The sequence below is a fragment of the Myxocyprinus asiaticus genome, chromosome 21 (genome assembly GCF_019703515.2).
Source record: "Myxocyprinus asiaticus isolate MX2 ecotype Aquarium Trade chromosome 21, UBuf_Myxa_2, whole genome shotgun sequence".
Lineage (NCBI taxonomy): Eukaryota > Metazoa > Chordata > Actinopteri > Cypriniformes > Catostomidae > Myxocyprinus > Myxocyprinus asiaticus.
This window is the reverse complement of record NC_059364.1, coordinates 16415881-16428379: the sequence shown is the minus strand read 5'-3', so window position 1 is coordinate 16428379 and position 12499 is coordinate 16415881. Positions and strand designations below refer to the sequence as shown.

Sequence of the window (12499 nt, the reverse complement as noted above, 5' to 3'; positions counted from 1 at the left end):
TCTTAGAACTCATGCACTTAACTCTGAGACCATAAATGTGTTTGTGTGTTATGTTCCCACCTGTGTAAGTCTCAAGTTTGAGGACTTTCAAAAGGCCATCTTCTCCTCCACAGGCGATGAAACCTTGATCTTTGTTCCAGGACACACATTTTAAAACGATATTGTTTGGAATGGCAATCTGAGTACACAAATACAATGCCATCAGCATATATTAATATATGCAGAAACAGCTGTCATTATCAATAAATAAATCCTTTTAAGAAAAGTAACTGTCCAATGCATATTCATAAACATATTCTTATTCATGAAATGATCATGCAGTATGTTAAACTTACCTTTTTACTGAGATAAATAAACATATTTGCTTTAGCTTAGCTGACTAGCTTGCCCCGAGTTTTTGTACTTATTTTCCTTGTCTTTTGGACAGGAAATATTTTATTTTAGTCCCAAATATTTTAGATGATTTGTGTACTGACTTTATTTAAAGGAATTGTACACGAAAGCGATTATTCAAGACATTTGAAATAGCGATGTGTTTATTTTCCATGCATTTACGCTGCTCCTGTAAAACGGTTTGCTTGGTTTCTAGGTAACCATAACCGGAAATGGCGTATAATCACGCGGTCATGGTATTTGTAGTCCGGTAATTTGTAGTAACGCTCCACTCATAAAATGATGGCACAAACGTAAAGGCTGTTAAAGGTTCACTCAGTAATTTTTTCCTCATTAAAAAAGTTTAACTCCTAAATACATGAATTGTCATTTTGCAATATATGTAGGAAATCATGACCACTTACATTAAAATGAAGACTACAGTCATATCAGTAACCTTATAAAAGCTGTTTTATTCCACATGGAGAGGGTCCGCACATGGGGGCTGCCATGTTAGAATCACATGACCAGCCAAATACTACTAAACTTAATCTCAGCATCCATCCTGTTATTTGACACTTTCACTCACTGATTAAAGTAATCATGGCTGACTGTGATTACTAAATTTCTACAATGGCATCTAAAAGTGAAAACTATTGATTTTAAATGATGCTGCATCCAAGCCGCTAAGTGTCAGTGTAAGGTCAAGATGACACAAAGAAAAAGTTACTGAGTGCACCTTTAAATGACCCGTTTGTTTTTTACATTGTTTAAAATGCTGAGTAAATGAATTACACAATTAATTAAATGGAGTAAAAGTTTAGTTAAAAACTGTTTCTATGAAAATAGACCTAGGCCTAGCCTACTACTTGTCTTGAAGTCAAACAGCCAATATATTCTTTTAATCTTAATATTCATATAATATGCATTTAATATTAATATTTTATCCTATGCACAGTCTTTGAAACCTATCATGTAATGTTGAAAATTAATAATATGTGTCTTTTCACTACATTCTAAAAAAAAGGTTCATTATGATTTTATGTAGATATATATATATATATATTTTTTACCTGGCTACAAAAACCCTATAGGGTTCAAACCCAAGGGTTCTAATAAAGTGAACATTTATAAAGGGTTCTATATGGAACTTTTAAGGGGGTCCAAATATGAAGTGAGTGGTAGAATCCATTAAGGTTTTAAATATAATCTTTTTTTCTTGGAGTGTAATACAATAGCCTATATCAGTAAATACTGTAGATAAGTAACTGTGAAAAGCCTTAAAATGTGACAAACAGAAAATAATTTAACAAGAATATTTTTATTTAGGTATCCAGAATAATGAACAACATAAAAATGTGCATATATTTTACATAATCCTTTTCTGTACAAAAACAAGCTTTGACAAGGTACATGTTTTTGTCTCCTATTTTTTCCCCCAACATAAAAGGATATTAGCTCAGCAAAACAGTTAACACAAACACTGTTTTCATGGTCTTCACCTTTAAAATTCATAACTAAAAGGTCACACTAAATCTGAAATAGAGTTAATGAGAGTGCAAGTGTCAACGAAGTCAATTATATATATTTGTTGATAAATCAAAAACAGTACATAATGCAATCCAATACAATTGTAAGCGCAATATACTGCAAAAATAAGATGTAGTTAACAGATTAAATTACCAAAAAGGCGAGTGTCACAAGGCTGCTGATGACAAATGCTCTGAATACATTGCAGGTAGATTAAGAAAGATTAAATATGTTTTATATATATATATCTCTTGAGTAGGCAGTTAGAAGTCCCATCCTCCACTCTAGACCCGGCGAAGATCAAACTGCTGCACTCTGTTAGTGATGTCATCTAGTACAAACAGTTAAGGGAAAATAATAATACAGCACACATCATTATTACTGCCAGGCTGTTGTTATAGATAAGAATTCTGTTCTTAAGTGACTTGCCTGGTTAAAGTTAAATAAAAAAAAATAATTAAAATCAGGGTTGTTATATATCCAATGGTTTGTTTCCTGAACAAGCCCAGAAACAAAGAGCCATTGATATTAATTTTGATTAATATACTGAAGACTATTTTAATAGACATAATCTGAGAAGCTACTATCTGTTAAACACCTAGCAATCATTACAGTAATACAAGCAAAACTTATATTACACAGTGTTTCTATGTGAAGACAATGTTACTTTGGATTACAAAAGGCACTTTAAAGGGATAGTTCACACAAATATGAAAATTCTCTCAAGATTTACTCACCCTCATGCCAACGCAGATGTGTATGACTTTATTCTGCTGAACACAAAGATTTTTAGAAGAATATCTCAGCTCTGTAAGTCCATACAATGCAAGCGAATGGCAGCCAGATATTTGAAGGTCCAAAATAAACAAAGGCATCATAAAAGTAATTCACCCAGCCCCAGTGGTTAAATCCATGTCTTCAGAAGCAATATGATAGGTGTGGATGAGAAACAGATCAATATTTAAGTCCTTTTTTTTTTACACTATAAATTGTCATCCCTGCCCAAAAGGTGGCAATATGCACAAAGAATATGAATCGCCAAAAATAGAAGAATGTGAAAGTGGAGATTTATAGTAAAAAAGGACTTAAATATTGATCTCTTCCTCACCCACACCTATCATATCTCTTCTGAAGATATGGATTTAACCACTGGAGTCACATTGATTACTTTCATGCTGCCTTTATAAGATTTTTTTGGCCTTCAAAGTTTCAGCCACCATACACTTGAATTGTATGTACCTACAGAGCAATCTTTGTTTGTGTTCACCAGAAGAACAAAAAAAAAAAAATCATACACATTTGGGATGGTATGGGGTGAGTAAATAATGAGCGATTTTCATTTATCCCTTTAAGGATACAGAGTTCATCAGACTGACAGGGTGGTTGAATTAGATTAGTTGTTTAACTGAAAGGATATGTCTGCTGTTGAGCTCCTGAATGCTGTTGTGAACCCTCTTCTGAAATGCGATCTGAGCCTCACACATGCAGGCATTCTCAGACAGATTTCCTCTTGCCTCTTCTGAAAGAAAAACAGATTAAGTGTTTTTCTGTAGTTTTTACTTAATGGTGAAGATCTTTCCTTTAGTTCTAAACATTATGAATTGACAGTCACATAATCAATATGAATATTATAATTTTATGTCACTAATTATAAATTTAAGACAGGCCATACATATTCCAGAGCACACATCATAAATTACTTATTCAAATTATTTCATTATTCAAAATATCTGATTCCAATTACTTATTTATATGGCTACTTAGGTAAATAAAAAATAATTTCTATGCACAAAGGATTATGGATGCATTTCAAAGTCATCTTTTAGAATGCATCAATTATTATTCTTTATGATATGCATCAAATATTTCTAATTAGATGCATATTTGTATGACTAAAACAAACCGTTGGACTGCTTAGAGCATGTTTTCTTGTCGGAGTTGAGGAAATATCCCTCCCTGCACTTGCAGTAATAAGAAGCATTGTTGTTGACACAAATATGTTCGCAGTTGTGCCCAATCGCACAAGAGTCGAAACCTGCCAAATCAGCACAAATAATCTCACTACTAATCAGCTTAAATCACCAAAACCACAATATTTGATTAACTTAGTGTTTAAGTATTATAAATTTCTTGTACAATTATGTTTAACTTATTTAAGATCCAGTAATATGAGCTGCAACAAGTGATTCATTTCATTCTAGAACTGAACTGTTGATTCTCAACCAGAGAGATTCTCTATTCTCTTACCACAGAGTGTCTCCCTGAACTTGGATGCGAGTTTCTCGATTACGCCGTATGTCTCCACATAGAACACATGCTCATCCAGAGGCTGACTGGCCATCAGTTTAAGAGACCGCATGTCTGCTCTGTCCACGCCAATGGCGTATATTTCAATCCCAGAAGCCCTTGCTGCTGCTGCCACCTCATCAACTTTATCCTGCGGCCTTCCATCGGTCACAATGATGGCCACCTTTGAGATGTTCTTTTTTTGTGGCCGGGCTCCTGCATCCTCTGTAAAAACCTGCTCAATGGTGGTTTTGATGGCCAGGCCAGTCATGGTTCCCGTTGACAGCGGATCAGTACGAGAGAAGGCCTGCTTGACCTCAGCCTTGCTGAAGTACTTTTTCAGGAGGAACTCAATGTTGACAGTGCTGGCGTAGTTGACCAAGGCGACTCGTGTGGCATCTGATCCGATCTCGAGAGAGTCGACCATTTCAGAGAGGAAGATTTTGACCTTCTCAAACTCTGCAGGACGAACGCTACGAGAACTGTCGATGATAAAGACCAAGTCCAGCGGGCGGCTCTTGCAAAGCTGTGCAGGAGCTGTGAGGAAGAGATTAGAAATGTAGTTTCATTGTTGCCTGTGATGAGGAGGAGGGCGTGGCCGGACCGTGAGGACGCACGCCTGGCACTGAATTGTCCTAATCAGCCGGGAGGGGAATAAAGATGAGCAGGAGGCACCAGTTCGAGAGAGAGAGAGAGAGAGAGAGAGACAGACAGACAGACAGAGCCACTGTGTGTGTGCGCGAGTTGAATTATGTAATTAAAATTTTCGTCGACTGCTCAACCGGTTCCGCGTATGTTGCTCTCTCTTGAACTGGCACCTCCGGCTCGTCTATATCCCCCTCCTGGCTGATTAGGACAATTCAGCACCGGGCATGCGTCCTCACGGCCCGGCCCTCCTCCTCGTCACACTGCCATTTTCTCATTTCTAAATATCCTAAATGAGTGACATTATCATAAATAAAGATGCACTCAGTAACTTTTGTCTTTGTGGCATCTTGGACTAACACTGACACCTAGCAGCTTGGATGCAGCATCATTTGTTCGTTTTCAGTTTCAGGTGCCATTGTAGAAATTTAGTATACGTAGTTTGCCATGATAACCTCAATCAATGAGTGAAAGTGTCATAACTGGATGGTTACTGAGATTAAGCGAGAAGTATTTGGCTGGTTATGTAATTCTAACATGGCAGCCCCCATGTGCAGATCCCTCTCCATGTAGGATAAAACATCTTTTATAAGGATACTGATATGACTGGAGTCTTCATTTTAATGTGAGTGGTCATGATTTCCTACAAATATAGCAAAATTACAATTCATGTATTTAGGAGTTAAACTTTTTTAATGAGGAAAAAAATTACTGAGTGCATCTTTAACTAAAGTGCAAAGTGTGATACTGAAGGAGATTAATATGTTAAAGTATGCCTGTCTATGACAAAGAGAGGCTCCTCAAATAGAAATACAGCACTGTGACTGAAAAATCAAAAGACACTGGCACAGTTAATCCCATCTGTGCTAAACAAGGGTAAAGCTGCATTTCTGTGGACAATAAAATTGTCATTAGTAAAATTACCTCATTAATGCCTGTATATTTAAAAAACAACAACATATTGGTTCCACAAGAGTTTTTGACCCAAATATGAAAAGTCACCATTTACTCAACCTCATGTGGTCCCAAACCCATATGGCTTTCTTTCTTCAATGGAACACAACAGGATATGTTCACTTTCATTGCATCTTTTTACCATACAATGAAAGTGAATGGTGACTAAGGTTGTCAGTTCCAAACGTTCTACCTTAGATCTCCTTTTGTGTATCACAGAAGAAAGAAAGTCATATGGGTTTGGAACGACATTAGGGTGAGTGAATGTTAACATTTGGTTTTCATTTATTCCCCTGGAAGAGAGAGAGAGAAATGATAAGGATCGTTAAGAGGGAGTGAAAAGGACCAGACTGGTCTTCTGCCCCCTGTGGGGTGGGATGGGTCTACCTGGATCAGTGGGAGGTTCAGCAGGGACACTTGTGCCACTGGGGGTACTGACTGGCTTTGGACTGGTTGAAGTCTGTGTTGGAGGTGGTGGGGGTAGGGTGGCTACCGTAGTGAGTGGCATGGGCACTGTTGGGGCAGGTGACACCACTAGAATTCTGGGTGGTGTGGGCACAACAGGTTGGACAGGTAAGACGGGTCGGACAGATAAGACAGGACAGTGGTTGTTAAAGGGAGGCCCCTTCCAGGGCGGTCGGCGATGATGATGATGATGAGGGTAGTGATGATGATGATAGTCGTAAAACCTGTGATTAAAGCCATGAGCTTTGTTTGGTTAGAGAAAGACACACAGATAGAGAGTGCAGGTAAACAAATACATAGGATATGAAGGTGAAAGAGAGAGAGAGTATGCAGAGACAGAACATACATGAACAAACAGCAGAGAGAGACACATGTGGAATATGAAAAGAACAAGTTCCAGAAAGGGAGGAAGGGAGAGACGTATTAAAATAAGCCATTTCTTTTTAAAGCAATTATTGCTGTAGTTATGTGATGACACTTTGTTGTGTGTTTGCAAAAGCATGAGTTATCCAGACTAAAAGTCTTCATTTTAAGTTCTCTGTGGAAAACCATGAGCTTCAGACTGTTTTCTCAGGCATTAACATGTCAACCTGATGGAGAAACTGTTGCACAACGTTTCGGTATATCCAGAAGTAATTGATTCCTTCAAGAATAACGGAAAAATGTAAAGGGTATAACACAGGCAGACATGTATAAGGGAAAAGCCTTAATTTAGCAGTGATTCAGAGGATGCGTTTCAAATCCTGCAGATTTCAACCTATAAAACCCAGATTTAAAAAAGGAAATGTATCGAAAGATATCAATTGGAGAATGATATCTAAAAAAAAAAAAAAAAAAGGAAACAAAGCTTTGATATTTCAATTATTCCTGTAATTTAATAGTCAATAAAACCACTGTTTGCAAGGATTTAGAAGTCTAAAAGTTCTCTGATTCATCATTAAGCACATTTACTAATAATAACAGTCTAATAATCCTGGCAAGTCCAACTGTGTAACTAGATTTTAAACAGGACAACACTGTAAAAATTGGTAATAGTTGCTACCTTAAGGAGCTATTTCTACTTGATCTAACCCTTAAAATGACTTTTGTTGGGGTAACCTAATGTATACAGGTTGATTCATTGATGCTAAACAATATTTTTAACTGAAATAAACCCAATTAATTTAGATGTTTACATGAAGCACATTTTTATGTTAAAAGAATATTCCCGGTTAAATACAAGTTAAGAGCAGTCGACAGCATGTGGCATAATGTTAATAACTACAAAAAATTGACATTCCTTTTCTTTAAAAAAGCAGCAGCAAAAATCAAGGTTACAGTAAGGCACTTACAATGGAAGTGAATGGGGCCAAGTTTGAGGGTTTAAAGGCAGAAATGTGAAGCTTATAATTTTATAAAAGCATTTACATTAATTCTTCTGTAAAAACTTGTGTATTATTTGAGCTGTAAAGTTGTTTAAATCGTCGTTTCAGTCGTTTTTGGGTTTAGGGTTTGTTGACATTACCTCATTATGGCAAAGAAGTTGTAAAATTGGCTATAACTTTACACAGAAAAGATTAGTAACACTTTTTAACACTAAAATCGTTTTAACATGCATTTTGTTTACATCTTGTGGCTATATTTTTGAAAGAGTGACTATTTTAACAGATTTTTGCTTTTTATTTTATTTAAGAAAAGAAGGTCCAAATTAATTTGTGTTAATCAACATTATGCTACAAATGCAAACTTGTATTGAACTCGGAATATTCCCTTTAACATTTTTTTCCAGTGTATTTTTGATTTTGTATTGCTTTAAAACAATTAGTTATATTTCAACGACAAAAAATAAATATATATTTTATATATATATAAAACATTGTCTATAATTTATCGAACAGCTCAAAATTACGGAAATATAATGAACTGAATTCTATCCATACCTCCAAAGTTGATGGAGTTGCCCTGTCTGGGGGTGAAATGCGATCCCTGCCGGTGAACTGGAAATGTGTCCGCATACAGTTGATTCTGGTACTGGTTCCGTCCGTAAGGGCCATAAGTGCCCTGCGTCTGCATTAAAAACGCAGAGAAACAAAAGACGAAAGTGCTAATAAAACATGCCATGTTGATGAAGATGGCTTATAGAAGTGTCAAGTTCTTGCATTGAGTGTATTCCGACCTACTGTGTGAGTTTTGACAGAAGGAGGCTTTCACGTTATGTTTTAAAACCTCTGGCCCCCAGACGTCTGAGAGCAGCCACCAATCCAGACAAACTAGTGCCAAGTGGGTTTGACTGGGCGGGCGTTTGGTTTTACATAAATCTCAGCAAAAGTGCAGAACGCCATTAAAACGCAATAGAACAGCATAGATGCATTGGGGGGGGGGTAACCTTTAACAAACAACACATTTTAGACAATCACGTTGATTGATTTAGCCAGATTACATAAAAATGTTCAATCGAATAAAACCAGTTAGTTTGTGTTGGCACAAAAACAATATTAGGTTACCTGACTCAGAGGCCCGATATGAAACCCTGATGATTATACATCCCGACGGTAGAGGGCGCTATAATACTTACACTACATCAGCAGTTCGATTTGTTTTTTACTGGGGCACGTCGGTCAGTTCGAGAACAGAGAGAGATCTTGAAAGCCATAAAAGGTATAAATTCGTCTTTTTGTGAGTTATAAATAGTTGTTAAATACAAATGTTGTCTTTAATTGGTTGATGGCCAGGTTTTATCATGAATTAGTGTCGTTAGCAATGCTGTGGTGGTTGACTTAAAAACATTACGAGTTGCTGTTTGACTTAAATTCTGGTGTGTCGTATGTCAGGTCTTTACTAATTCTGTAATCTCATTCTTACACGTTAAAGCGTCGTTAAGTTATTTTCTCGTGCGGTGTAGGGACAAGTCGGTTGGATCTAAAGGAAATTATATAGGCATGAAATGTTTCCTTATAGTACAGCAATGTCATTTGTTGTCAACTGCAGGTCTTACATGAGTCCATATCTTTAAATATAGATACACAAAAACTACAAGAAATATTCAGATTCATTTTAAAATGACGTTTTACTCAAAGGGATAGTTCACCCAAAAATGAAAATTCTCTCATCATTTACTCACCCTCATGCCATCCCAGATGTGTGACTCACTTTCTTCTGCAGAACACAAAGATTTTTAGAAAAATATATCAGCTCTGTAGGTCCATACAATGCAAGTGAATGGTGACCAGACCTTTCAAGCTCCAAAAATCACATTAAGGCAGCATACAAATAATCCATATGACCCCAGTGGTTAAATCTTCCAAAGCAATATGATAAGTTTAGGTGAAAAACAGATCAATAGCCTATTTAAGTCCCTTTTTACTATAAATATTCACTTTCACATTCTAAAGTGGATGTTTTTCGGAGAATTTTTCTTTTTGGTTGAACTATCCCTTTATTGCTTTAGGGCAGTGGTTCCCAACTCTGTTCCTGGAGGCCCCCCAACACTGCACATTTTGTATATCTCCCTTTTCTGACACACCCAATTCAGGTGTTGGAGTCTCCACTAACGAGCTGATGAGTTGAATCAGGTGTGTTTGATTAAAATGTGTAGTGTTTGGGGGCCCTCCAGGAACAGGCTTGGGAACCACTGCTTTAGGGTATAAATTATAGCAAAGAGTATGTCTGTTTTAGTGCAATATGTTCACATCAAACTAGTTTTACTCACTAAAAGCCTTTTTTAGACAGCAACCTTATAATAAACACATTTTCAGCATCACTTTGTGTTATCTGTAAACAGATTTTTCATGTAGATATATATAAACACAATATTCTCTTATCTTTGTCCACTGTATGTGTGTGTGTGTGTGTGTGTCAGTGTTACAGCATGCAGAGTCTGTCAGTGCAGGCTCTGGCCCTACGGCAGCTGGGCAGACTGAACTCCCTGCAGCTACTCACGCCATGCCACGGCTCCAGCCTAAGCATGTGGTGCCCACGGACATTACACGCCCGTCAGCTGTGGGGTTCAGCCACTCCCCAGACGCACCGGACAGCCATGTGGCCAAAATCGTTGGACGCTCGGCAGAACTTGCCGCTCCACCAGACCCGACTCAAGAGCACGAGAAAAAAAGGGAGGCATATAGCAGTTCAGCAGGAGGAAGAGGAGGAGGATGTAGACGCAGAGGCTAGTGATTACGAGGATGAGCTTCAAGATGACCCAGGTCTACCTAAAGACTACAAAGACCATGAAAGAACTGTGCATTCTCTACGCTTCGATCTGGTTTTGAAGGCCGGATTGGACATTGCGCGACAGTAAGTCAGAGAAACTATCATCATGTCCAAACCAGTGAGTTACAAAAGGGTGTTTTTTAGCTCCAGTTGGAGTTTCAGGTTTGATGTTTTGGCAAATTGAAGTGACTAAGAAACACCATGTATATCTTTTACAGTGGGGTGGAGGATGCTTTCTATAGCCTAAAACTGAGACTGAATGGTCAGAGGCTTTCCAAGAAGAGTAAAATGGTAAGTCAGCGCCCTCTAGTGGCTGTCTAAGAGAGAATTATGTTCAGAAATATCAATTCGATTTCCATACCTTCTATTTATCTGTCTATCCCCAGCCCAGATTTGCTGAACATATTCTGGAAATGACACAATAAAGAAACTCATCCTGCCTGTCTTGTAGTCTTGCCATAACTATATTAACTGAACTAACCTGAGTAGTGATGCAGTGCAAGTTTGCCTACGGAATTAACTTTTGATTTTGAATTGCAACAATTACTTTATGTGAGGATAATGACCCCACCTGGGGAGCTTTTACACAACTTTTATTCCTTTTATGAATAAACCCAAAATGGATCTGATCTGGAACCATAAAAGGATAGTTCACCCAAAAAGGAAAATTCTCTCATCATTTACACACCCTCATGCCATCCCAGATGTGTGACTTACTTTCTTCTGCTGAACACAAACAAAGATTTTTAGAAGAATATCTCAGCTTTGTAAGTACTCACAATGCAAGTGAATGGTGACCAGACAAGACTCTAATATGGTTAAATCCATTACTTCTGAAGTGATACGATCACTTTGGGTGAGAAACAGATAATTATTTATATCCTATTTTACTGTAAATCTCTATGGTAAAAGATTTATAGTAAAAATGGGCTTAAATATTGATCTGTTTCTCACCCACACTTTTCATATCACTTCAGAAGACATATATTAAACCACTGGAGTCTTATGGGTTACTTTTGTGGCCTTAATGTGATTTTTGGAGCTTCACATGTCTGGTCACCATTCACTTGAATTGTAAGGACCTACAGAGCTGAGATATTATTTAAAAAAAAATTTGTTTGTGTTCTGCATAAGAAAGTCATACGCATCTGTGATGGCATAAGGATGAGTAAATAACATGAGAATTTTCATTTTTGGGTGAACTATCCCTTTAATATAATAGCCATTGCTGTGTTTTCCCCCTACAGGTTAAAGTGGGTGACACACTGGATCTGATCATAAGTGAGGATAAGGAAATGGACACAGTATTGTTGAAGAGAGTGATCTTAAAAAAGGTGGTTGGAGAGACAAAAGATGCGGAAAAGCTGCAAGTTATTCTAAGAAGCTGGAAAAACCTACAACTTCCCAGAAAGGATATGTTTAAGCAGTGAAGACCAATTCTGCACTGTGTTTTGAAAGGTGAAATGTAAAATAGTGGGACAAAAGTGGTATTTTCGATTCTACTCTCCAGCTGTTTGTTTCTGAAACTGCAGACTGATCATTTAATGAAATTTTATCCTCTGCCCAACAAAAACTGAGTGTTCTTTTCACAATGATGCACATGACAATAGTTCTCATGACTCTTTCATACTACTTGAAGATATTTGTATAATTTTCAGTTTTAGGTCACAAATGGAACTCAAAAACATCCTGTTTAGTGGTGGTTGTGGTTATACTGTATGCATTTTTTTTTTTTTACTAGATTCACAGAAATACCGCTGTGGTAATGGATAAGTAAGGTCTATGATGTTATGTGGTGAGACAGATAGTTTTTGGGATAAAAAAATGTGAGGTAAAAGCTCTATTGAGGATGAAGCTTTAGATGGAGAGGCCAAACCAGGTTAGAGTCTTATAGACTTCAAGATGGGAATCACTTTTCACTTCTGAACATTTTGTGGATTTCTGATCCATCATTTATGATTGTTGACATTGTTTAATTTGCATACACCGGCACTTACAGACCCAGATTAAAGAAATTGACATTTTTAGACAGCGTGACAGTTTCAATCTTGAAACGCCT

General features: G+C 37.2%; 3 protein-coding genes across 4 annotated transcripts in view; 1 reads left to right on the top strand and 2 right to left on the bottom strand.

Moving 5' to 3' along the window:
* Positions 1 to 557, bottom strand: part of wdr35 (WD repeat domain 35) — a 29294-nt gene extending 28737 nt beyond the window's left edge. Inside the window, exons 1-2 of the mRNA XM_051648982.1 lie at positions 336 to 557; positions 61 to 178 (exon numbers count right to left, since the gene is read on the bottom strand). Of these exons, the coding sequence (XP_051504942.1) occupies positions 61 to 178; positions 336 to 359 (142 nt within the window). The 5' untranslated portion in view covers positions 360 to 557. The remainder of the gene's footprint in view (positions 1 to 60; positions 179 to 335) is intronic.
* Positions 558 to 1800: 1243 nt separating this feature from the next.
* Positions 1801 to 8398, bottom strand: matn3b (matrilin 3b). Its single transcript, XM_051648993.1, has 6 exons — positions 8172 to 8398; positions 6175 to 6495; positions 4150 to 4725; positions 3806 to 3937; positions 3320 to 3421; positions 1801 to 2236 (listed from the first exon to the last, which is right to left on the bottom strand). Exons 1-6 carry the CDS (start codon positions 8350 to 8352, stop codon positions 2187 to 2189), a joined length of 1362 nt encoding a protein of 453 aa, XP_051504953.1. The 5' UTR covers positions 8353 to 8398; the 3' UTR covers positions 1801 to 2186.
* A 414-nt stretch (positions 8399 to 8812) lies between these two features.
* mtres1 (mitochondrial transcription rescue factor 1) lies at positions 8813 to 12467 on the top strand. Of its 2 annotated transcripts, XM_051649001.1 has the most exons (4): positions 8813 to 8889; positions 10091 to 10524; positions 10659 to 10731; positions 11688 to 12467. In XM_051649001.1, exons 2-4 carry the CDS (start codon positions 10100 to 10102, stop codon positions 11868 to 11870), a joined length of 681 nt encoding a protein of 226 aa, XP_051504961.1. In that variant the 5' UTR covers positions 8813 to 8889; positions 10091 to 10099; the 3' UTR covers positions 11871 to 12467. The 2 variants fall into 2 exon arrangements, with proteins under 2 accessions (XP_051504961.1, XP_051504960.1); XM_051649000.1 differs by lacking the exon at positions 8813 to 8889 and having other exon boundaries at positions 8896 to 10524.
* Positions 12468 to 12499: the final 32 nt, after the last annotated feature.